This window comes from Melospiza georgiana, chromosome 7 (assembly GCF_028018845.1).
Source record: "Melospiza georgiana isolate bMelGeo1 chromosome 7, bMelGeo1.pri, whole genome shotgun sequence".
Lineage (NCBI taxonomy): Eukaryota > Metazoa > Chordata > Aves > Passeriformes > Passerellidae > Melospiza > Melospiza georgiana.
Genome location: NC_080436.1, coordinates 14,302,252 through 14,328,462, shown reverse-complemented (window position 1 = coordinate 14,328,462; position 26,211 = coordinate 14,302,252). Strand labels below are relative to the sequence as shown.

The 26,211-nt window shown below is 39.5% G+C and overlaps 2 protein-coding genes across 6 annotated transcripts; both read right to left on the bottom strand.

The window, feature by feature from the left end:
- Positions 1 to 952: 952 nt before the first annotated feature.
- Positions 953 to 10,958, bottom strand: CASP10 (caspase 10). Of its 2 annotated transcripts, none has more exons than XM_058027804.1 (8): positions 10,871 to 10,958; positions 6,342 to 6,692; positions 6,099 to 6,198; positions 5,416 to 5,551; positions 4,458 to 4,546; positions 2,932 to 3,037; positions 1,646 to 2,150; positions 953 to 1,144 (listed from the first exon to the last, which is right to left on the bottom strand). In XM_058027804.1, the coding sequence occupies exons 2-8, from the start codon at positions 6,653 to 6,655 to the stop codon at positions 973 to 975; spliced, it is 1,422 nt and encodes a 473-aa protein (XP_057883787.1). In that variant the 5' UTR covers positions 6,656 to 6,692; positions 10,871 to 10,958; the 3' UTR covers positions 953 to 972. The 2 variants fall into 2 exon arrangements, with proteins under 2 accessions (XP_057883787.1, XP_057883786.1); XM_058027803.1 differs by lacking the exon at positions 10,871 to 10,958 and adding an exon at positions 7,907 to 8,099.
- CFLAR (CASP8 and FADD like apoptosis regulator) lies at positions 8,862 to 25,112 on the bottom strand. 4 transcript variants are annotated; one of them, XR_009114658.1, is made up of 12 exons: positions 24,943 to 25,112; positions 23,502 to 23,621; positions 21,519 to 21,947; positions 20,513 to 20,618; positions 19,449 to 19,584; positions 19,189 to 19,286; positions 18,248 to 18,299; positions 17,468 to 17,523; positions 16,407 to 16,485; positions 13,615 to 14,110; positions 10,871 to 12,698; positions 8,862 to 10,256 (listed from the first exon to the last, which is right to left on the bottom strand). XR_009114658.1 is itself a non-coding variant. In XM_058027801.1 (11 exons), exons 3-11 carry the CDS (start codon positions 21,812 to 21,814, stop codon positions 12,554 to 12,556), a joined length of 1,464 nt encoding a protein of 487 aa, XP_057883784.1. In that variant the 5' UTR covers positions 21,815 to 21,947; positions 23,502 to 23,624; positions 24,943 to 25,112; the 3' UTR covers positions 8,862 to 12,553. The 4 variants fall into 4 exon arrangements, 3 of the variants coding, with proteins under 3 accessions (XP_057883784.1, XP_057883783.1, XP_057883785.1); XM_058027801.1 differs by having other exon boundaries at positions 8,862 to 12,698; positions 23,502 to 23,624; XM_058027800.1 differs by having other exon boundaries at positions 8,862 to 12,698.
- Positions 25,113 to 26,211: the final 1,099 nt, after the last annotated feature.

The following is a 26,211-nucleotide window of genomic DNA, read 5'->3' as shown; positions in this document are numbered from 1 at the left end:
ACCCCTACCCCAATACAAAATATTTATCTCACCAAGCTCTTAAAAAGTATGAATTTAATGTAATAACAAACAGGAAAGACACAGGCATATGTAGTAAGTGTTCATAACAAAACGACATGGCATTATTTCAGTTAACTCACAAAATTCTGTCAGCAGCTTAGTCCATAGGAGCCTTCAGAAACTGGTTGCATTTTAGATCCTAAACCAACAAATGATAATTTAAAACTGCAAGGTTTAACAAAGTTAATCTGACTGCTGTATTTCACAGCATGCAAATCTTCTACCATAAATTTTCTCAGAAGTGATGGGGAAATAACATTTCACAAGGTTTCACAGAGGGAATAATAAGCAGCATTTTGGCTTTACTCAGTTTTGGAAAACTTCACTGTACTTGAAGCTTATGCTGGACATTTGAGGGCACTGTGGAACAAATTGCTGATTTCAGTTGGAAACTGGTTCTTTATTAAGTTAAATGTAATTTTCATTAGAGATTGAAGAAATCCTTTTCCACTTACTACTTAAGGTTTTGTCTCTTCATTCCCATTTTTTTTCTCTCTATGAACATAACTAGTGGATTTAGAAACAGGATTTTAAATCGTTAGCCTGCAAAATAAAACTTGATGAATCTAAACCAGACCATTAACAATCCTGGTTTAAATATGAAAGCTTACATGCAATCCCTATGCTGTGAGGAACAACCTATTGTATCTGCAGCCTGTGCAGGTAAAAAAATGTTTAACACGAGTTACTCTGTGTGGTTTTTCCAACACTGATAACTCTGAATATAGAGATGATGTAAATAGCTGGCACATTGATTATTTTAATTGTGTCTCCTCCAGTTTCAGAGTTTGTTTGACAAAAAATTTATAAGGCCTTGCATCGAAGCTAACAGATTTTCAAAGTTTTGGCTAAATATCTTAAAATAGGTAGTGTGATGAACTGCATTTAAATGAGATGATAAAATTTTGTTTATTAAAAGCACTGATATTGCTCTGAAGGAGGAGGGTCCATAGGTATTGGGAATATAAATTTCTTTCTTAAGGTATATGCTGGTTGGGGCATTTGCTTCTTTGTCCCTGAAGGGCTATCACGTCTGGCCACATCTTCGTTAACTTCTGTAAGAATTGACAAAATATCTTCACCCCTACAGCCAGAAGGAGAGAAAAAAAAAAAAAAAAAAAAAAAAGAAATTAGTTATTAGTGAGCAGATGGCAATCCACTTAACATCTCCCTGATCAGCCAGAAGATAGAGTATGAACATTTAAAACACAAAAAAGAAAACACATACTTTTCTCCAAATTTCTCTTTTGTCCTTATTTGAGTCATACTAAAAACAAAAGACCTTTTCTTGCTGTCTTGCTTAATTCGATCAATAAAGAAAAATAGCGGAATAAAATATTTTAACCTATCATTCAATAAACTGTGCTGTCTTAAAGATTATAGATGTGAGGTTTTGAGTGTTTTTTTCACAATAAACTTCACATTCTACAGTACATGTATGGTACTAGCAGAGTTAATGTAAATTAATCAGTGTGAAATCATCACTTCAACTAATTCCATCTACCTTAGAACATGAGTGGCTGTTGCTACATAAACTACCTTTGGAGAAGAAAAATTTAATCAGAGCACTAAGCCAAGTATTTACCTTGGTACCAACAATTGTAGCTTGCTGCAGAGGGCCTGAATATACCAACTGCCCTCTTCCATGTGCCGGAAAGAGACATAGCCATCAACTGTGGCCATGCCTAGGAGGAAATCAGCCTCTTCAGGAATGCTTTCAGAAAGAAAAACTCTCTCTTGCATGGAAGACAAGTCAGGAGTTGGTCCATCAGTAACAACATAGACAGGACACTGTATCTTGTCACCCTGGCATGCTTGGATAAAGAAGAGTTTGGGTTTTGCAGCCAGCTGGGGACATTGTTTGGCAGTGAAGTGGGATGTAAGCACACGGATTGACACAAGTTTTTCATCTGTCCCATAGATTGCTCCTGACTTTCCATGAGATAGAATACAACATATAAAACAGTTCCTGTCTTTGTGATCTGGCACACGCTGCCAAGTTTCCATGAGATTGATAATCTCTCGAGACGTCAGATCTGTATAAGTCCTCACATCCAGACCAAGCCAGGTGAATACTCTCTCCAGTTGCTCTGTAAATAAATAAAAGACAAAAGGAAAATTTGAGGCAAGAGAAAAACATTCTATGAAGTCACCATGCAAGCTAATCTGGGAGGGGGAAAGACCTTACACCCTGACACTTCTGCAGATTCGTCCTCATACTAGTACCAACTAAAGGTTAACTGGACTAAAAAAAAGATGGCATCAGCTCAAACACAGAGTTCCTGGATTTTTCTAGACAAGCTTCAGAAAATAGTGCATACATTGTCATTGTAAGTGAGCATGCAAATGACACTTGAAAACAGAAAGAATCTGCCCTTCCCCAGTTTCAGAAAAGTTCTTGCAAAACCTTTCTCACATCATTATTTTCCAGTTGCAGTTTTGACTATTCATAAGAGATAAATAGAGGAAACAGAACCAAGTAAGAAGTATGCACAGAGTTGCTTGATTACAGATTTTTGCATCATATTAGGTAGAATGATGGTTTAATTTAGTTTAGTTTTAGTTCTTTACTATAGCTGTAGATAAAGGATAAGTAAAAAGTGATCCTTAAAATGATTCAAGAATAATCCAACAGAAAACCCCTTTATTTGGGTTTATTTGTCCTTTTTATTTGTCCTGTTTATTTGTGGTTATTTGTCCTTTATCCTCTCCTCCCCCATAATAAACAAATGACATAATTTAACCCATATCAAGCATTTCACTCTTTTTGAATATTAACTAACCATAGACAATAAAATATAGGGCAGTACTACATAATCAACTCACCTGGAGAAACAGAGATCCTCCAAAAATCTCACTTCAGTAACTTACCAGCATCTTTGCAAGAACCCTTCCTCTGAGAACTATTGAAGTTAACATTATTAATAATGAGACAAAATCCTCTGTGTGGCCCATCCATTTTGTAGCTTTTCATAGTCTGTAGAAAGGAGAAGAAAAAAGCTTACAGTTTCAATGGATTTATTCAACTTACTCATATTTCCTTAACATGTCTCAAAATTGACAACCAGGATTTAGAGGCACCTAAGACTGTGGGCTATTTTTAACCATCTGGAATTCAATCGTGCCTCCCTCTGTGCAAAAACATCAGTGAAACTCCAAGCACACTGTCACCATCCTATCAAACTGCAGAAGAAGGATGTAGCATCTGGGTTCTCATCTGTATGCAAAAGGCAGGATTCAGCAGCCAAACTGTGCCATCTGAGTTGGTGATGGGGACAGAAGACCCCAGCATTCCAATGTCAAAACAGTGTTTTAGCTTCATGGCAGAGGGATCACACTGAAGCTATAGGAAGTTAGACATCTGAGTTGGCTTTTTTTGAGAACAGTAATAAATGCCTGGAGTAGGTGATTCATACTGATGCAAGCAGAACAGAAATCTCAGAAGTGCAAAAACCTATCACACTACAAGTTTTTTGGTTAGGATTTAAAATTACCTCCCACTTTTGGAAAAAAAAAAATAAAGCTGGAAAGAACCAAAACTTCAAGTACCTTGTATTTAAGTCCAACCTTGGAATAAAAAACTCCATCCACTGGAATCCCTTCCTCCTCACTAGGGAGCAATACACACCTCCTTTTGTGCATTTTAGTAGGACAAAATGAAGGCAGCACTCCAAGTTCCTTCAACAGCTTTGCAGCAGTATGAACATCAGGTTATGAAAAGATGTTACAGCACAAAACTTCAAGAAATTAAATAGCTATAAACAAATGGAGCAACTTGCTCCTTCAATATCTATGGTCATAACAAAGAAACGGCCAGAGGGAGAATTCAGTGGTTTCACTGCTATGTTTAGGAGTGCACATAAAGGCCTCTAAGAAGGGATCTCACAAAAGACACCTTTTCTCATGTACCAAGACCTCTGCAATAGCTTACTAAAAACTCTTGCCTCCTTTTAATCCTTCTAGCAAGGGCTTTGCATGCTACCCCTTATGACTTCAAATTTCAAGATGCCCTGAGACCTTTTCTAAACCAGAAGCAAAATGTGAGAACTGTGAAGCTCCATTTGTCCCTTTTCACATCCTACTGCCATCTCCAAAATGCACAACATAGACAAATGGAAAATGTTATGTCTTTTTCAGGAAGATAAGCACATGCACTGATGTGTGAATAACTTCAGAGGTATTATGTCCATTTTGCCTACAACACACCTGTCAATACTGCCAAATTTCTAGCCTCCAAGGTTACAAATATCTTTTGAAACATCCAAAATTATTAGTCAAGGAACTTTATGAGACATACAGATACCTCACAAGTCCTTGCATGATGAATGTCATACAAGAGAGGATGAAAACCTCGCACGCCCAGGTATTCAAAAACTATTTAAGAGATTGTCTCAAACCTTGGATTCATTTTCTACATTGCTGAATTCTCCACGCAGCTCCAGGTTTACTTCAGGGAAGCCTTGTGTAAAATTAGCAGCCTTGTTATCTAGAAAAAATCCCAGCACAGATATTAATGAAGATAAGTCAAATATTTGTGGATGCAGCAAAAAGGAGTTTAGTTACAATACATCACTTTTTGCATCTGAAATACTGTTTCACTGAAATGAATAATTCTTCCACACAAGATAGCATGATCACGTTCAGTAGATCTATTCCGAACATTTTTTGGTTATTTTTATTGTATTTATTTTTGTGACAAAGGAAAGCCTTCTATTTGTATCAATATTGCAAAAAGATACCCATGGTACAAAGATAGATTCTCCCCAAGACATTCAAATTAATTTTTCATCTTGCTATCAGCTTAGAAATTACCTGTATTTAAGAAGAATCTGCATTCTTACTACTGAAATTGATATTTTTTTGTTTATTTTCTCCTGAATCAGTAATCTCTTTTTAAAATTTAAAATCAAAAATCATCTGTATGCTCATAGTCCATGTGTCAGACACACATGCACACAGAGTTTGTCTTGCCAGCCTCTTAGCAGGCAACTGCCTTTATGTAGTGCACATTCACAGATCATAGAGTGCCTTTTACAGGACAGTGGTCGTCATCTCAATACTATTACTGGGCAAATGGAGAAATGAGACATAGCTATAAGCAGATTTTCAGTTTCCCAGCCTGTTCTGTATGTGCTGGGCTGCTCTATGTGGCCTCAGATATTCCAGCACATCCCTGTACTGAATTTCAGGAATTCAGCCAGGAAGTAATGCAGGCAAGGACTTGTTACAACAGATTTATGCCACTCTAGCCCCCATTTCAGCAATATACACATATGACCTTAAGCTCAGTAGCCCAGACCTATCTAGTGCTTTCTGCATTTTAGCAAACCTACTCCTAGACTATGAATTTCTCACCTTTTCCCTTTTTGTAGAGGTCTATTGTCTCCAGGAGATCAGGTGAAATGGTCATAAAGACATCCTCCAGTATCTTTACATTGTCTTTAGTTAAAAGGCTCTGCTTTTCCAATAAAGTCAGCAAATCCAAAGCAGACTGACAGCCAAAAGGAGAGAGTAAAATATCATTATTGTTCCTTAGAAATCAAAACTTGCCTCTCAGCCCTGTCTCAGACAATCACATTATTATCTGCTTTGCTCCCAATAAGGACCAGTCAGTTTTACATCACCATTAGAGCAGAAATGTTGCTTCATGCAAAGCCACTGGTTGTGTTTTTATTTGGTATGGTCTTGTTTAAACAGATTCACCAAACCATATTAATGACTCGTGGCTTCAAGAAGGCTCCATTGCTGTGAAACAGTACCAGTGACATGAATCTCCCTTGCATATGGCTCAAGCAGGGCAAAGATTTGATTTGTCACCTTTTTATACTCTGTGAACTGTCAGTGACCAACCTGGGCACGAGGGACCAAATTCTACTCTTGCCTGTCAACATCTTCCTTCTTGCTATCCCTGTGAATACAACCAGTCTAGTTGCATATTATGCTCTATTCTGCCAAACATTTCTCCCACTTTTTCTTCTATTTCCCACCTTCCTTCTTCCCTTCCCACCATGTACACATTTGGCTCACTCCTGACATACAAGAATCATGCATCGCTTTGGAAGATGGTCTCTCAGGAGAAATGTGATTTCCTTCAACATCACACTGGTGATGTTCTCTGACAATTCATACAGCATCTGCCTGTAACAGAGATGCAGTGAGATAAAAGTGGAACAGAAGATGGTATAAAAACCAAAGGCAATCCAATAATTCAAAAATGGAAAGGAAAACAGTATGGCATAGATAGCAGTAACGGAGGGAAGAGAATTCCACTGCCAGCTTACCTGTATGGAGATATTCTTCCCTTCTCACTCAGACGTTCTTGTACTTTCTCCTTGGTGTAACCAAGTTTCTCAAGCAAGGAGTGACATTTAATTCTGTATAAGAGTTCAGCTAGTATGAAAGTGTCTTCTACATTCAGATATTCTTGAGCCATAAGGAGCTTGAAGATGTCTGCTGCTGACTTCACACCTTCTAGTTTACTGAGGTGGAGCAAGTCAGTACAAAGAAATTTTAAAGCTGCTACATCTTCAGTCACCAGATTTTCACTAATAAGGAAAAGCTGCTGATGGAACTTCAAGCTGATATCATTCTCCATGTTGCTGGAACCTACAGCTGAAACAGCTTCTCTCTGTCTGAAAGCAGAAAGCAAACACTAGTAACACTTGAATCCTCAATACAGCAATTCTACTAAAATTTTACCCAATGGTTGTTTGGAAGCCTTGAATTAACTTTTAATTGAAATAAATTTGAAATTTACTTCCTTGTCTAAACACAGACCACAGAAGACCAGATTTGGCAGAAGCTCCAAACAACCCAGTCTATAATTGGAGTTAGCCCTACTCTGAGCTAAAAACTGTGTTAGATGACCTCAAGGTCTGAATTTTCTTTTCTTTTGAACATCTTCCACATTCAGATCTTTGCTTCTTTCTGTTGTAATGGGGAAGAGTCCCTGCAGTAATTTATTACAGATATTAATGGAGACAGCACAGTGGTTCATGCATATTCCCTGATCTGCAGTCCAAGAGCTTCTCGTTCTCTGGCTGTAGCAGGGAGGTGTTCCTCTGTACCTTGGCTGACACCCAAGCTGAAGCCGTGGAATTGCCATCCACTCCCAGCTGTAATTTGCTTCCACGTTGTATGTGACATTTGGCATAGAAAAACCCTTATAAGCCTCCCTTACAAGTAACAGGCAGTTAAAATGTAATAGCACTCAATGCTCAGTCCAAATAGGCTCTGCATGAGCAACTCACTCTTACTCAGGTTTAATAGAGACTAATCAACCTTCCGCTACACCAACTTCTTCCATGTAGCCCAGGCAGTCCTATTCTGCCCCTGAAGGTAAAATAGGTAAGAAGGTGCTTCAGTGCCTTCTGGCTGGTAGGTCTTTAATCTTTTGCTTAGAGCAGTTGCAAGCAAAGGTTTCTACACGAGGGAGCACAGTCAGTGCAGGATCTGCTCGCTGCCCAGGCTTGGTCAGCACGGGGCATCGACGCAGAAAAGTAACCAATCCGCATCTCTGATGTATGCTTTCAGATATCGCCTCAGAGAAAGGAAATCGTATGAAATAAGCAGGATAAGGAATGTAAAATTACCTTTTCTTTAAAGTTTTTTAACTGTGTTAGATGACTAGGAGCACTGCCCCAAGGGTTTAGATATAGTGCAAAGCCGGGGCGCCCGCAAAGGCCGAAGGCTCAGCCCGCAGGCGCACGCGGTCCCGGTAGGAATATCCCGGAGGCCGCGCGCAGCCGGGAGCCGGCGCATACAAAACCGGCGGGAGTCACGCTGCGGGCTCGGGAGATGGAGCCTTCCTTCCTTCCCTCTCCATTTCAGCCCCACATTGTGGTACCTCTTTCACGAATTCCAGTCCCGATCCCTGTCCCGGCAGCTGCCCGGGACGGCGGCTCGCGGCCCCTTTCGCGGTCTTTTTGCGGCTCGCCGCCGGCGAGGGAAGCGCGCCCAGTTCCCGCCCGCGGCAGGAGGCAGCGTCGGCAGCAGGGCGGAATGCCAGAGCAGGTGGATGCGAGGGAAGGAGCGGGGGCACGTCCGAGGCGCGGGGCACGGCTGGCAGCGCCCGCCGCGGCTTTCACACGAGCGGTGGCACCGCCCCGCCCCGCCGGGCCAGCCCCGGCCGGAGCCCGCCCGCCCGCGTTCCACGGGCCCGTGAGCTCGGGCAACGCTGCCAGCGACCGGGAAAAAGCTTCAGGCAGCGCCTCGGGTACCAAGTGTAAGACGTGACCCGTAATTCGCCTCGCTTTCGCTGCCAAGCCATTTTAAAGCAGGCTACATCGCAAAAAGGCCTCAAACATTTCAGGCACATTATTTTAATTTTTGCTTCCCCACTGGAAGGAAGCTCGAAGAGCAGTGCTTGTGGGAGGGGGCTGCAGTACCGTCTGTAGGTAGATCTGTGCGTCCGCTGCAGTAAAGGGAGGAGGAGGAAGGTGAGCAGACTCTGCTCAGTGCAGGCCCCTCGGGGCCTTCAGCATCCCCGGGGTCCCCTGTATCCCCCCACAACCTCGGGTCAATGGAGGCAGGATGGGAAGCGTCTGCTTGCTCATGCCAGAAGTTGTTGCCCAACACACCAAGAGCAGTTGAGTTACCTGCTCAAACTATAAGGCTTGCTGTCCTTCATTATGTCAGTTCGTTTTTATAGAGCTGTAAACTTCACAGACTAATTTAACAAGTTACAGAGGTCTGCAAGATAAACAGATCAAGAATTTCAGAGTTATTCTATGGTCTAGAGGGACCACAGAATAGGTCTCAGGTGATCTTGGAGAGGGAGACAGGGACTATCAGTCTGACTGCATACAGAAATTTTATTCAGAATATGAGCATGAAACCCAGCATTTGTATCCGATTATAGTGTCTTATTATTGTTTCTAATACAGAAGCTGAAAAATAGACATAATTTAAACCAGCCACAGAAAAGCTGACAATTCAGTACAGGATATTTAATTTAAATTGAATATAGATCATCCACACAGACAGCAGCCTCTTCTCAGCAATACTGTTCTGCATTGAAACTTGAAACTCTGGAAAGCAGAAAAGAATTCTCAGAAACTCCATAAAAAGCTTATCTGACTCCGGTATCTGTAATAGTTGCTGCTGTTACGTCTTGTGAAGAGTTGAAAGGGGAGATCAGCCCACAACATACTCCATCTACAAGTGCTAGCACAGTAACATCCTCTTGAATGTAACTTCTGTTTTGGATAATGAATTGGTAACCACTGTAATTACCCAAATATGTAACTCAAGTCAACTGATGGCTTAGCTACATCAGTGTAGGTGGCTGAGAAAAACCAAGCAACTCAAGTCTGGTACAAAACACCACTGACTCTCTTGCCTCATGAGTACACCTTCTGAGCCACTTAAAGGCATCACCTTCCATATACAGAGCACATACAGAACTACAAGAATTTTTTTTTCCCAGTTATCAGAAACCAAAACTGTAGTTAAGTGCCAGAGCAGTCACTCTGGCAGCCTTATTCCAACCTCTCACAATGCAGGAGCAGCATAGCTTGTTTTACCTCTTTCAATAACAGGTTCTGAAAACTTTGGACATTTTGGCAGTCTAAGACCGTGAAATTTCACCAGCACATCACTCTCTATGTTCCTGTGCTAAGACCCTAAACTCATGATGCATCCAAAAATCTCTTCCCCCTTTTCTTTTGGCTAAGGATCATTTAACCTGAGATAATTTCACTGTCTGCAGTACAGGGACAACTTGATGTAGTCCACACCCTGCATCCACTGAAGTGCGCAGAAATCTGGTAAGGGTTTTTGGAGGGGAGGCCCTCTGAGGAGGGGTTGAGGTCACTTGGTTTGTTCAGGCTGGAGAAGAGGAGACTGAGAGCAGACCTCATTGCAGTATTCAACATCTTCACAAGGGGAAGCAGAGGGGCAGAGGTATCAAGTCTCTGCATGTCTCTGGTGACCACTGACAGGACTGGAGAAATCAAACTGTGTCAGGGGATGGTTAGGGTAGATTTTAGGAAGAGGTTCTCCATCCAGGGAGTGTTTGGGCACTGGAACGGTCTCTCCAGGGAACTTGGTCACTGCACCAACTCTGGCAGAGCTCAAGAAGCTTTTGGACAACACTCTCAGGCACATGGTGGGATTCTTGGGGTGTCCTGTGCAGGGCCAGGAGTTGAACTAGATCATCTTGACAGGTCCCTTCTAACTCAGCAGATTCTATGAGTCTGTGATTGTATAAACAGGATTCTATGAGTCCATGATTCTGTAACAGGAGAAGTGACGGACAACTGCCGTCCTGCATAGAAGTCCTGCATAAATAGTCACTATGCAACAGATACAGGGAACCAGCCTGCTTGAATGCCACTCCTGAAAGGGGTGTCAAGGCAATAAATAATGCTTAGATGTATGGTTAGAGATTGTGCGTGGCTACGGCTTAAGAATGTACTGAGGATCAGTGTAAAAAATCTGTATCTGACGCCCATGAACGCTGCACAATACGTGTCTGTCCCCACAACTCTAGAGGGCTACAACCACTTCCAACCAAGCAGCCATTCACAAAGAGAGTCCCTTGCTTTTCCACTGAAAGGGTTGATTACATGAGCCTCTAGTTTTCAAAACAGCAGTTCTGCATCATTTCTTAATGAAAGGGACACGGATTTTACTTACTGTGTCTTGCAGTAAGGCAAAGAACATATATCCTTCTTAACTCCCAAATCAAACTTGTCACAAAACTGTAAAAGTAGAATATATTCTACTGCTAATATTTTAAGTAAATAGTTGCATTTAGCATCACTCAAAACCCCCAAGCAACCAATCCACAAAACATCAACCAACTCACCACATCATTTGAGTCTGTAAAGACAGCCACTATTATTCTCACTTCCTTTTTCCTGTTTTCTTCTCCTTCCAATATTAATACTGTATTTCTCCTCCGAATCGTCTTTCCCCTACTTGTTCTTCTCTTGATGCTCCCTACCATTCCCCTTCTTGTTCCCGATTAAAATTTCCACATTTCTTTTCCTCATCTGTCTCCTCTTTGTTCCATTCTCCCTGCTTTTGGTTGTCTATAGGGTAGCAGAGGTGCTTGTCAAATGCAAAAGCTAGTAAAGGAAATGGGAAAGTGAAGTTAATCTGTGAAGAAGATCACATTTTTTAACATTACTTAGATACATGTAACTTGAAATGACACCTTATTTCTACAACCACAGGAAATGTTTGTTTCACCATTTAGTTCATTTACCAGCCACCACAGGAAGTAACTTCTAATATTCTGTATCTGTCATTTTGTATCCTTCTCTTTTTCCATTAAAAATTTAAACAGAAACCAAGCAGAGCATACCAGGACCTTGAATTATTTTCTCACATAGGACACTATATTAGGAGTAAAAATTAAATATTTACCAGTGGCCTACTTTATTGTCACTAAGTTCAGTGACAACAAACTTCAATATAACCCATCTAGATTATACAAGCAGGCTAACTGAACTTTAAGGCAGTTAACTTTTAGTTGGGTAACTGCTACATTGGAGAAAAATTTTTGTATTTAGGACAATTTTCTCTTTTCTTTTTTTACAAGAACAAGAGCACTTCAGAAAAAAATGAATTAATAGAGGCATATTCTTTTTCATAAGCAAAAACAGTAAGGGTGGGGTGTTTAACATAATACAGTCTTAAAGGCCAATGGCTGCTACATGCTACATTTAAATTGAAATATTTTGAAGCATCTTTCTACAATGATGCCTGGTACAATGAGTGTGAATCATGTTTCAGCTTCCACAAGACATCTGCCAAAATCCCGCATGTTTTTAACTGTGTGGCAGATGACTGTAATGTCCTGTCACATGTACACTCATTTTTGCATTAGCAGAAAACATACTTGGCCCAAAGCATGGCAGACTGTCTCATTTATTAACACAGAACCCCTGTGAGCAGTGGACAGTTCTAACAATGGAATCTTTAATGCAGCAAACAGATGGAATCCAGATTACTGAAAAGACCATCTTTCTTGCCCTTCTGTTTTGCCAGTCTATAGAGGCATGCAAGCCAGAACTTGTTAGCAAAGATCTGGCATTACTGGGTAGGAATGCTTTCCTGAGCCATTTGCCACTACTAGGTGCAGGGGAATATAATCAATACATTTCAGTATATTTGTTCAAATATTAACTGCTAGGAGGTATGTTAAAAACCACCAATGAAGCAATAAAAACACTTCTGTTTTTTCTTGGAAAACCCAACAGCTATACAGTTTAGATCTCTTTCCACTCTGTTTACCCGTGGCATTCAGTAACAAGATATGCTACACTGCCATACAATAGTTACCATTCTCATCCAAGCTTTCAGAGACTATGATATTAAAATACAAAATTTAGTGTCTTAGCACACTAAAATGCTTGTAAATTCCTGTGTTTGGAAGCAACAGGCACTTTAGATATACACGAAATAACAATGCATAAATAAAAGTATGCATTAAACTTTGCATCATAGCAAATGCTTCTTGTTAGTAACTTTAGATATGTACTTTTTAACAGCAATCAAGTGGGAAAAAAAGTCTCTTTCTCAGTGTGTGCTGGAGCAGCAGTGAGTACTGTTGGCTTGGGTCAGCGGTCATATTCCCATCATAAACTTTTTTGTTCAGTTCCATATGGATAGCCAATATACAGAGTTTCCTGCAGCAAAAGAATCAAAAGCATCCCATTAGAGAATTAAGCAAGACACCATTTAAGAATTCACAAGAGAGAAGATAAGTTCAGACTCAGCATGGAGAAAGTTAGCAATTTCAGTCTCTACTGCAGAGGCAAGACCTCTAACACACAAGGCTGCACATGCATTTTAAGACAAATCATTGCTTTGATATTGATTATGCTCACATGATGATCTGTGATTTCAGGACAAGGCTTTAGGGCTTGTAAAAAGGTACTAAATGTTAGCACTGCAACTACCTTGAATAACAGTTAGTTCCCTGGTAGATCAGCTGTATAAATAAAGCCTGTGTTGGTAAGTTATATATCCAAATGTATCTGCCTTTTCCACAGATTCCCTTTGATCTCTTTAAACAGACAAAATTTTCTGATAGTTTAAGTTCAAGATTACATATTGGAAATCACTTTGCTCCGTGAATAAAGGGTTAATTAAATTTAGAGAAAGTAGAAAATCCTTCCCTCTCTATTGACTTTGTCCTGATATCCTTAAGTAGCACTGACTGTTTATATTTGCAAGCACAGCTTGTCTTAATGGCACGTGGCAATCCTCAATTTAACAGAGGCCTGTTTATCTTGCAGAAGGAAGGTTTCCAATCCTGTCTAATGCACTGACATACATTGTCCAGGACAGGTTCTTCCCTTCTCACTCTGCAAACCCCAATGCCATAACACACTTTAACTTTACACTGTAACATCAGAAACTTCACTCCTGGTTTAGGCTACCTTTCTATGCAATTGTGTGAGGATACTTGTCTTTTAGACTATGACACTGCAAGAAAACACATTTCAGGACCAGATGGTTTGAAATTTAAGGTTTCTCATTCTCCACGACAATAAGCTATAATAGAAAAAGGGTTATTTCTTTCCTCTTCCTTTAATTTACCTTTTATAAGGATTACGGAGTAGCTCAGCCAGACAGCGTAGATATTTTGAGGGTGCAGTTGGGGATTGTTCTAGTGTAGACACATCCACCTTGCAATGACTCCAAAAAATGTCTGCTGTATGGGGAATAGTGACTTTAGCTCTGATATTATCAGCATTGCCATCAACTTCCAACAGACAGGTACATTCTTGCTCATTTTCTGGCACAACATAGCTCTGAATAAAAAAAAGCTTTGGTTTTCCTAGGAGTCCAGGACATGAGTCTGCTGTAAAGTATTTCTTTATTTGTTCCAAAGGGAATCCAGAAAAGGTGTGGTCTGTACAGAAGATGCTCTGAGAGTTTCCACGGCTGACCAATATGCAAACGAAGCTGTCACAATTTTTGTGCTTCTGCCACCTTGCAACTTCAAGCAATGTTTGATTCATGGAGCTCATATTTAAATATCTGTGACAATGAACGTCATAGCCTAAGCCTCTGAAGGTCTCTTCCAACACATCTGAAAGAAGCAAGAAGTAATTAAACCAAGGCACACCAAGGCTTAATCTCATCTATATTGAATTACAGTACTTACAGTGTTTTTCTATTGAAACTAAGTAGTTTATTTTAGCACAATAATTAAAAAATCAGGAGTACTTGGTGTTGATCACAGTGCATTGCATACTTATAGTGCTATATGCATGTCTTTCCTGTGAGTTACATGTTCCATGACAGCAGAGACACTGTGTATCTGTTCACATTCCACAGACACTTAAATGTTTTCCTTTAGAGCTAGTATTCCAGATTCCTAAGACTTAAAATATAAGTCAAGAAAAACCACACTTGAAATGATGAAGAGTGATCTGGACAGCACAGGAAGTCTGCTCCACCTTTTAATTGGACTCAATTACTCTGAATGTCTATTATAGATACACAGAACTGCATAAGAAACACAGAGGTTCTCTTTCATCAGTCAAAACTGAACCTGCTGCAGTCATTTTTGCTTCCTAAAAATTTAAGTGATGAGCTCCAGGTGAAGAGTGGACACTGGAGTCTTAACTGGGACAGAATGGCATTCTCAGGCAAAAAAAAAAAAAAAAAAAGCTGAATAATGAACTCTTTCAATCAAGTTAGAAATTAAAACTGTAGGTAGCCAAACCACAAGACTTAACTCTTACTGTATTTGTGTTAACCTGTGCTGCAGGAAAATGTGTTAAGATCTGAATAACTACTTTGGATGTTTCTTAACATGGGACTGAAACCAGATACATGGTGGTTAAAACCACAGGTATTAAGTGTTCAGAGAACCACGAGCTGCTACTATGACTTACAGCATTGGATCTTTAGTATAAAGCACATATACATTGCCCATGCACAGCTTCTGGTAGGAAAAGAATTACATGCTGAAGCCTGAGATCAGAAACTACCTATTTCTTCAACACTAGCCATCTGCCAACAAACTCCACTGATTTTTCAGCATCTCCATTCTACATAAAACACTAACCTTTTCTCCCCTCATTGTTTATATAATGTAAGGATTAAAACTGATTTCCAAATAGAAAAGTCAAAAGCAGCTATTTACAAAAGAGCAAGGTGCATTTCTGTTTGAATTTTATCAGCATTTGATAAAGTCATACTGTTTTCACTGGGCATTATAAAGTGTTGTAATTCTTGATGCTACAGCATCTATTACTGGTTCCTCTTCCTGAGATTAAATCCTGGGACAGCTACAGATTCTAATGGATGACACAGATACCATTTCTAATGTTTTCCCTTCCCTCTTCTTTTTCTTCAGTGTACTCAGATATCAGAATAGTGTGGCACAACTATTTCTGCCTTTCTAGCAAACTTCTTTTAAGCAATGCCAAATGCCCTATCTCCTCTGAATCCCACTAGCACCATAATGTACTTCAGTGCAAGTCTTGCCTTCTATCCTGTTAAATGTGACTTCATACATCTGAGATACAGACTTTCTGTGTGTGAGCTCCACAAGCACTGCCCTTCAACTACATCAGCAATTCTAAGTTAGTTCATCTGCTGGACCATTACATTTGAGAAAACCAAAAGACATGCCTGGAAAGCCTCTCCTTCCCTACATCTCCCAGCCTATTACAGAACTGGCTGCAAATACTCTCTTCATTTTTATTTTTAGCCTCATGTGTTACAGTGCTTAGAGAGTGAGGGGTTATTTCGACTGTGCAAAGATCTAATTCTAGGATTCTACAAAGGCAATTAGGAAACGCCCACATTTACACCATGGCAGTGACTACACTGCCAGCAGAGGTGACACTTTCAGTTTCACTGTGGTGACACTTTCAGCTAAACTGTGCAAGATAGGACAGAAGCCCAGGTGCATCATTAACAAAGGACCTCATGGCTATTGAGAATCTCTGGTGTCCAATATGACTGCACTTGAAATCTACAACAGTTTTGGTTTTGTTAGCTGGTGGGAAACACTACCACTTCTGCCAATAACCTGCTGTATGACTGTATGACTGCTGTAAGCCTAATTTTTCTGTTGGTTGCTGAATATCCTTTTTGCCCATCCCAAAATTCAGTCTATCCTCTTCCAAGTTCTTTCATTCAGAGATTCTGCACCAAAAAAACCAAACATTGTCTCCAATAATTAGGACACTTGGCTTTAACCTGATGTTGTCCCTTCCAACTCTTTGAACCCTTACTAGAATTGGTAGATTAAATGACTGGGACAACACTACCCTAATCTGGCTGGTAAATGTACATTATATATTTTAAATTAAATTCTTCTAATGATCTGAGATTAACAAGTTAAGAGACTTAAAATTCCAGAGACTTACCAGTGTCATTGCCAATACAATCTATTATCAGGCATATTCCTAAAGGTTGACTTTGCATTCTGTAGGAATCATCAGACATCTGAGAAATGTGAAAGGACAATTACAAAGTTAATACATCACTTTCTCAACTTTTAGACCATATTATTTTCTCAAATTTTATGTTTTAGATATATTAAATAACATTCTGTTGTTTTCCACCAAGTAGCTAGCAGAAATCTGTCTACTGGGTTGTAATGTGTCTTATCTATGTCACAAAAAACAGGAGGAAGGGACTAATGATTCTTTTCCTCTATTTCTAGTACAGGCTTAGTTTTTGTGTACTTGTGTACTTGTACTATATACTTATATAATCTCACTACCATAAAGATTCTTAAACAGAAACTAAAAGTGTACAAGCTTCATACTGCCAACACAATAAATGTGGAGAATTTTTGTATTCCTCAGGTGTGCAAGCAAGCAAGCACTGCTCATCAGAAAATTTATTTCCTTATTTATTTGAACAGCCTCCTTATTCCTAAGTCATCCATAATGACTCTATCACAATTCCTCTGCCCTCTGAAGAGAACTGATTGAAGCAAACCAATTTGTTACAGGTTAGTTCCTGGCCTGTAGGAGAACTAGTGCAAACAGCAATGGGCCATCCTTATCATTAATCCCCAAAGCATGTCTCTCTTCTGCCTCGAAAGCAAGGGGTGAGGAAGGAATCAAGAACAAAATCTACTGCATGCAAAGAAGCTCTGTGATTTCTAATGCATGTGGCAAGAGGTCTGAACTTCAACAGGTTTTAACTTGGTCTCCACTAACAAATGTGTGATTTCTGTGTGCACATCATATATACATGTATTTTGCATACTGCTGCTTCCAGAGTAGCAGCAAACATTTTATATTTCAAAGATATTCTCCAAAAACAATTCACAGAACCTGTTTATGGCTGAGGATGTACCCATTGTTCTGTCTGAACACAACTCAAGGAAATATCAAAATGAAACACAAAAAAAAATAAAGAAAATATTCACGGAGATTGTATTTATTTACATGCATACATATACACAAGAATATACCTTATGTGGCACTGATCCTGACTCCTCAATGGACAAGTGAAGTGGTTCTGCTGCAGCTAAAACATACAGAAGCAATCTCAGTATGCAAATGCCAGTGATATCTTTTAATCACCAAATCAATTATAAAGAAGAATGTATCTACTTCAGCAAGTTCTCACCCATTGGGACTGCTTAGTTTCTATGTATGCCACTGAAGTTTAAAAATCCCTAAATTATTCTCCTCTAAAACGTTAGCTGGATTTCATTCTGCATTGCTTGGGACTAGAAGAAACAATGAATTTCTTCTACACTGAAAGAATTCACCCAACTAATTTTAAAAATCACCATATTTGAGAGGTATTTGAGGTTTCCAGAGAAAACAAAATACACATGGAAAGAACCTGGTATTCAATGCACAACTTCTGGCTGGCCTGGTGGGCCGTTCACTGCTGAACTGACACAAAAACTTCCTTCTCCAGAGTTAGTGGGCAGAACTGCACTACACAGGCCTCCAGAGCTGGCTAGCCAATTTTATCCATGGTTTTACTAATAAAATATTTATTCTGTTAAGAAGTTTTGACAGTGGAAGCTTACAATTTTTAAGAATGCTTTAAGATGTGGCAGTGCAAGCAAAGCAAATACAAGACCAAACAGTAAGGCCAGGCTCAGTTCTGAGAGATATCAAATACTGTCTGCTCCTGATGTTATTAACAGGATTAGCCATGAACACAATTATCAAATAGCAGTCCTTTTGATGCAATGAAATTCATCATTTGGCACTTTTAGATAAAATGCTCTTACCCAGAGTAAGACTTGATCCATTTTGTAATTTTTTCATGCCCTCATTCTGAATCTGAAATTAAGAAAAAGGCATCATTTTCCTATTCTCCTTCAAGAATTAATAAACGTGTTCCAAAATAAAACACAGCAGTATTTCTTCCTCAGTAAAATGATATTTTGAATTAATTACTATCAGCTAAATATAATTACAACATAACAGATGAAAAAACCTATCCAGAGCACAGACAAATATAATAAACACCCAACTGCTCCTCCTCTTCCTCAAAAAAAAAAAAAAAAAAAAAGCACCAGCTTGCCATCAACAGCAAGGAAAAGCCTCTGAAGATGTGAACTTTGTTTCCTATACAGCAGCAGGGAGCTGCATGTTTACTGAACACATGACAATGAATATCATCACATTTAGCAAGGTTAAAGACTTCCAGAAAGGTCATACTAATACAATATCAGAGCTAACTCAAATATAAAGAATACTGCATGCAATAGGATTTGATGACTTTTCAGATACTGAGAAATCTTCTTAAACTGAGTTTAAAACAAACCACAAAAAAAACCCCTGAAAAACTCTTCTTAAGAAAGCTATCATTTTCAGCTTTACTTTCCTGGAAAGGTCCAAAGGTACAAAGAAGAAGAATATGTTTTGCAAAGAACAGTCAAAGTAAAACTTCACCCTCCACAGTGTAATACAAAAAAACTTTCAAGATGCAGATTTTATGTGTTCAACTAATAGGAATAAATTCACAGAAGTCCTTTAAATGGCATCTTTCTCAGGCAGATTTTAATCAGATCCTAAACTCAGCAAATAACAGGAACAACAGAAGGAAATCAAGCAATATTTTAGTCACAAGCCATCTTTAATTCCTCAGGGTCTGAAAGATGTATCTCCTTTTAAAGTCTGGCAATATTTAGAAGCAAAGGATTTGTTTCACTTCTTGTATACTTACCCCTGAATGATAAGAAGGCTCAATCAGATTGAAATTAGGGAGAGAGGCTGGATGAGCATTTACATAAACTGGCTGACAATGAACGGAGGACACCGAAGCTGCAAATTTAACAGAAACACAAATACACCATGATATTTCAACTGTTTTGAAAACCTAAATCTATGAAGAATGCAAATACCCTTATTTGTAAGTCATAGTTTTATCTTCAGCACATCTGATTGTTGCTATCAAGAGTAACCAGTGCAAAAAGAGCATCCTACCTTTGCGTTTGTACGTCTGAATCTTCCTAATCAAGTCTATCCTGTGAATACTTCGAAAACAGTTTTCTATCAGATCCAGTTGATTAGGAGCCACCAAATTTAGCTTCTCTAGGTCAATTATAAGAGCTAGAAAACTCTAGAATAGCAACATAAACCCAAACACATCAGTATTTTTTTCTCCACCAGATGTAACAAAGCAACACAGAAAATACCATGGAGAGGTCATAAAGGCTATATAAACAATTAGAGATGTTACACCTTCTAAGAAAATTATCTGAGAGACATATGAATCCTTGATATTATTACAGGAGTAATAGAAACTACAAAGTGATATTCTTAAAAATCAATCTTAAATTTTTGAGGAAACAGTTTTGCATTTTGTTTTTGCTACAAAGCCAGTCAATGTGAATGCCACTCACATGCCACAAAGCAAGAGGCAAGAAAAGCTTTGGGAAATTTTCAGGGCCTCTCTCCTTCTCTGACTGAAGACAGAAAAGGAAAAAACCCTCAAAGGAGGAAGACAGAAATCTTCAGTCTTCTCTGCACGGTGGTAAAGGTTTCTGAGTCCTCTTTACTGAATTTCTGCTTTCTCAGAGGACTTAACAAAAATATTCAGAATGCAAAGCTATAAAGACGTAATTACAATATATGTGTTCTTTTGCAAGTGAAGCAGAGCACAAACAAAAAGTGACTTTGTAATTCAAGATAGAATTCAAATGGTTATTGGTTTGAGATCATTCTTAGATAAACTTTCAGGTCAGAAATACTGAAGAAAGACTTCTGTAAAATGCCTGCCCATGAAGTACATTCAACCACCATACACTATAACAAGCACCGTTCCCTCCTACTTTTTTACTAGTTTTCCATGCTTCTTTTTCCTTGAATTAAAAATCAACAAAATGAAACACAAGCCACAACTCCTTGTCTGCTTCATGATGTTTGTGAACTCCTGCCTCAATACTCCTTGCAGTACTGACTCCTTTCCTTTGCTGTCTAGCTACATATTTTTTTACTTGAATGTCTCTTTGCTGCAGAGGAGAATGCCAGAATTAAGGAAAACATACCTTATCTTTCACCATTTTCATACGTGGTGCATAATCTCTGAGTAGAAAACCAAGAGAACCCACTTCATCTTTTTCCAGATTTTCATTTATCTCTACCATTAGTACCCTGAAATAAAGTTGAGATATTTCTAAATTATTAGCTTGCAGCAAGATTCCTCCCTTTCCCAACTACTCAACTTCTCCCGATGTTCCAGTCTCAATCTAGGATTTCTAACTAAGAAACAGGTAAAAAATGTACCCTGTTTCAAGATCCAATTATAAAATACTCTTGCTAATCATCACCTGTGTTTTTCAGACTGACAGTGTAATAGTTACTGTTAGGAAAACAGAAGTTTCTTTAATGTTTGACAGAGATTAAGTGAGAGAATGAGACAACAGAACACATCCTTAACTTTTTAACCTCTTAGTTACATGATTTTTATTTTAGTGAGAATTTAATACAGGAAAATCTTCCTTATGAGTATATGGATTTCTTTCTGAAGTCTCTCAAAGAAAATAACTGGGATTTCTTAATTTAAGCCTCTCAAAACTAACAGAGTAAAACAAGTAAGAGAGGTCGCTTGAGAAAAGTTATACCATGTGGCTATGCCCCCAAAGCAAACCAGAAAAGAAAATATGTTTAACCAATGATATTCTTTAAAGTGTCATTTTTAGCTGCTAATCTAGAACTCTACAAACATCACTGTTTATATTCACAAACACACAAACTCCTTAAATACAGATGCTTCTAATGCCATGACTAGTAAGAAACTACTGAAGTTTAATTCAGGGACTAAGCTTGACATTTTCTTTAAACTACAACTCTAGATATAACGTCCTTTTCTGATTTTCTCCTACCTTCAATAAATATTCGCTGAATCTGAGAAGTATTAAATAAATTAAAAAAAATTTAAAAACAACTCACCCATACTGCTCCCACCCCTCCAAACAAAGGAAAAAAACAAAAAACAAACCACATATTTTGAACAAGACAGTGTAGCTTTGAAATCTGAAATAGATATATTACCTGTAATCAGGGATAAGTCTGAAACTCCTGGCAAGGTGAGCTTCCACTGTTGCTTTCTCAGTGTTCAGGATCCTCCTCAGCAAGTCAAACCTCTTAACTCTGTACAACAGCTCAGATAAGCCAACAGGAGTCAGTTTCTCTCTCTCATTCAAAGCCAGCAGGATTTCTTTAAGATCAGCATTGGCCAAGTCAGGAGCAAGGTCTCGGCACAGGAAAACCATCATCTCTTTTTCTTCTTTACCCAATTCTTCTTGAATCTGATGAATAAGGAAAGCTGGCACTTGGCACCTGGTCATCCCTTTGTTGCTGTTCCTTTAAAATTGCCAGCCTACTGGTTTTTAAACTGGAAACCAGCATGACACAAAGCCTGTGTCTACCACAGTACCTCTCTTCTGTTCATTCTTATCTAGGTGCATTTCTAGGACAGTTCTGTGGGAGAGAATTAAAAGGCAATAAATCAGTGATCTGCTGCACAAGTCCACAGTTAACTCTCCTATCTGAAGCATTTAACTTTCAACTAACACTCCAACATACACTACTCAGACCTCCTTTATTCAAGGGAATCTCCCAGTTGTTCATTAGAAAACTAAAAGTATTTGGAAGGTCATACTAATCAGAAAGACATGTAAATTCTTTTTAGAGTAAATGACGTTACCACAAGTCTGTATATTCCATAGGAAGTGAAACAAGTCATCAGCTTGCTGATGAGTGGTAGATCAAGTATTTCCAAAATCTCTGCCCTTTTCCCAGCAACAATATAACATGTAATTTTAAAACCACTAATTATCTGTAAATTCAAGAGTGTGTGTATTTTCTTATTATTAACATAATTTAAATTTATTCTAATTTGGAGTTAAAAGGATTTTCCACACACATCCTCCATGCTCAAAAAGATTGAAAACCCACTCAAAGAAAATACTCCAACCTTAAATATGCAAATTGGTTCATTCTGAAGGTATAGATAAGCCATAGACCATCTTTTCTTCACTAAACATTCATGTACCATCATGCTGAAAACTGGAACAAAAATTCAAACTTAGAAAAACCCCCAGCCTCGTGATTAACAAAACCAGGAGGGTGCTGTGCTCAATTTCCACTGCCACCAACTATGGAAATTCTATCTAACCTCCTCTGACCTCCATTACATATACAGAGAAGTGGCAGATGAGCAAACCTAAAGACAAATCTTAGTCCTTCCACAGAGTTTGATCACTATACTGCAGAGTTTTATTTACACCATAGTGGAAAGCAAATGCCAATTCAACTTCAAAGCCTAATATACCAAAAGATTCTAGCACCTGAATTAGATTTTTTTTTACAGCATTTTCATCCTTTTGCTACACATTCTAGAAGTTACAATCAAAAATGTCACATATTGTGTCCATAATTAAGCAGGTGAGATAAATTAATCTAAAACAGAGGAACCCCTCATGCACCGTAATGTGTTTTGGAAAGTTTTCTACCAGAAGAAAAGCATATTTACTGCTAACTTATTTTTAGTCTAGCATCAAACACTTGTGAGAACTCTATAGAAATACACTGTTTTCATGACATAATGCAGTCAAGAAGGGCGAGGCACAAAGCACCTTCATATGAAAGCATCTCCCAGGTACATTTAGCTGGGACTTTCAAAAGACCTTGAAGTAATAGTTTAACTCTAAAGTGAAATGGGAATTTAACATATTTTGGTCATTTTTGGAAATACCAGAAAAACTTTTTAACTACCCCAGTTGATTTTTATCTAATCTTTTAAAACCAGTTAAAAAAAAAACAGAGGAAGGAAGGGTGTGTGTTATTGGGGAATTTCCCACCAAGTTGGAATTTCAAACATGCAGAATTACTATTTATATATTAACTTTAAAATAATTTGTCTTTGCAACACACATATGAATCCTCTTCTCTCATGAATTTCCTTTATATATGGTACATTACATGCTCATTATAAAAAAATGTTGATTCTACTCAGTCTTGAAATTATCTTACCTGTATGTAAAACTGTTCACAAGAACATGGGAAAACTGGCATTTGACCATTGCCAAACCACTGATCCAGAACACATTGGTTTCCATCCAGAATTTTCCAGTGACTACATTAACTCATTCTCTGCTGGACAAATGTCGAGATCACAAATTACTATGGGGGCTACTTCCTAATTTTATGGGGTGGGAAAACCAAAGAAACCAACAAGGGTCAGTCATTCTCCTGTATGACTGCAGTGAACAGGAATTGTGCTCTAAATAAAGGCAAACCAGCTGTGCAAATAACATTCATTGGGTACTGTGTGGGTAATGAGTGAAAGCAACAGGAAGTGAATTTTTAGTACAAACTAAAACAGTTTGTAACTTTGCCAATCCACTCTGCCATAAGAGATAAAGGACATAATGCTCCAGTCTTCCATCTGATGACCCCTTTTTCAAATATAACAGATACAGTCATTATAGATGCAAAAGTTAAAGAAAAAAAGCAACCACACCATACACCCAGCAGCCTAACTTTTGATTATCTGGGCTCTGCAACAAGATGACTTACTGAATATAAATTCTCTACAAAGAGGAGAGAAAAATCAGCCTATCTTTTATAAGACAAAATAAAAAAGTTCATAGTCATCAGAGATAAAGCTGCCTCAATAATTTTTGTGTTCATGTGCATGTCTAATTAGGCTTTTTTTTTTTTAACAACTTAGCAAAGGAGCAGGAAATAACACACTAAAATTTCACTCGAAGATGCACAAGGCTCCAGTTAACTCCTTACTGGCATTTTTCATCTTGAACCTTTTACAGTCATCTTTGCAGCAACAAAACCAGGATATGACTCCAGTGGGTGTCGTTCTGATTTAGCAAATGATCTTTCTTCCAAAGACGAGCTCGGCCGGAAGAGCCGTGCTGGAAGGGGAGAACAGAGATGACCTGGCCGGGGGGCTGATCTGTCTTGGCTGCGGTGCTGGAACGGCTGCAGTAGGAGGAGGCTCATCTGGCATTTTTCAAAGTCGCAGAGCATGCTCCACGCCTTTTAAATTCCCCTATTGCCTCACTGCCCTACGGCCTTCAACAGAATTTGCGCAACGTAGTCAGGAAAAACAGGGAATTGCTGCGGGGATCACCACATTCCTTACCACGCTAATTTGTTTTAAGGTCCCAGTCCTCCTAATTAAAACAAAACAAAAAAAAACCCCAAACCCCAAAAACGCAAAACCAATCAAAAATCCCCAACTACTAAACGTGATTTATGCAGATTTCCAGTAATTTTTCTAAGCGCGTCATTTAAAATCACATTCGGTTTCGGTTCTCACCACGAGCCCAGACCGAGCCTGGGCCCCGCTCGCAGCGGCCGCTCCGGCGCTGGGCCGCCTGTGCTCAGAGCGCACGGTGGGAAGGGAAGTGCGAGGGAAGGAGGGGGGAAAGGAACGGGGGAAGGTAGAACGCACCCAGACGAGTCGGGGAAGTCTCTACAGCAGCCAGGTCCGCCAGTTGGAGCAGGGAGGAGCTGAGGCCGTACCGGGTCACTGGCCAGCGCCGGGCCGGGGGGGGGATGGGGAGAGGCAGGATGTTGGTTTTATTTTTGTTTCCTGCTGTACCCCAGAGTCAAACAACCAAAACCGAGCGACGGCGGATGGAGGCGGGACGAGGCCTGCGGCGCCTCCCGGTACCTCCCCCTGGCACGGACACGGCGGCCGGGGCAGCGCTGCGCGGGGAGGCCGTGGCGGCGGCGCGGTGCCGGGCTCGGCGGGTGCACAGGTTCGGAGCGGTGTTTGTGTCCTGTATGTTTGTCTGTGGGGACACGCAGACCGGCTCTGTGGTGGCCCTGCGAGCTGTGAAGTCGTAGCAGGGTTTCGGTGAGCGGTTACAGCCTGCTGTCAGTGCGGGCACGTGTTTTGACAGGAGTTTAGCCATAACCCCTCCTATGGCTCGTGGCTCACTCTGAATTTGTTCGTTCACAGTGAGGCTAACGTACAGCTGTGTGAAAGTTGTATGCTTCCTGTTGTATAATCTTAAGTAAATATTGCGTAACGCCTTGTTCCTGAAAACTGGATGTTGCTAGTCCCTTGACATAAACTAGCAACTTTCATTAAGCCGTTTACTGTGGGATGCTAGCATTGCAGCTGGAGCTGCTCTCCAAAAGGCCTAAAATCTAAAATTTTCTGAACCAGACAAAAGCCACCTCCCTATATGGTGAAATCAGACACATATAACTCCCAGCTCAGTGGATTTCAAAGCCTTTATGAAACAGTGAGTCATTTTTCTGTGCTGCTAAAAATAGAGCAGTGGAAGCGCAGTACTCTGGGGTAGCACACATGAAGAGTCACGCTGTCTTTGGAACTGCAGGGAAGAAGGAGACAGAAAATATTCGCCCACACTAGAATTTGTACCAAGTGGCAGCTATATGTTCTGAAAAAATGCATGTATTCTTACTGAAATTGTATGGTCAGGCTCTCACTGTAATATCAATCATTCAGGGCTATCACGGTATCCCTGCTATTAAGATGTAGCTGATTCAGAAGGAAACCAGCTACCTACTGTGAATCAATATGCACAATTTCTCCTTGGATCTGTTCCACACAAAGAGTGGAGCATCATTTTTATTTTTCAGACTTTGTGATTCAAAAAGAGTTTCCATACATTACAATAATGTATGTTCTTCACCTGCTGGTGCCACTGCTGTTTGTGACCCTGGTTTTTGCACTGTAAAATATCTA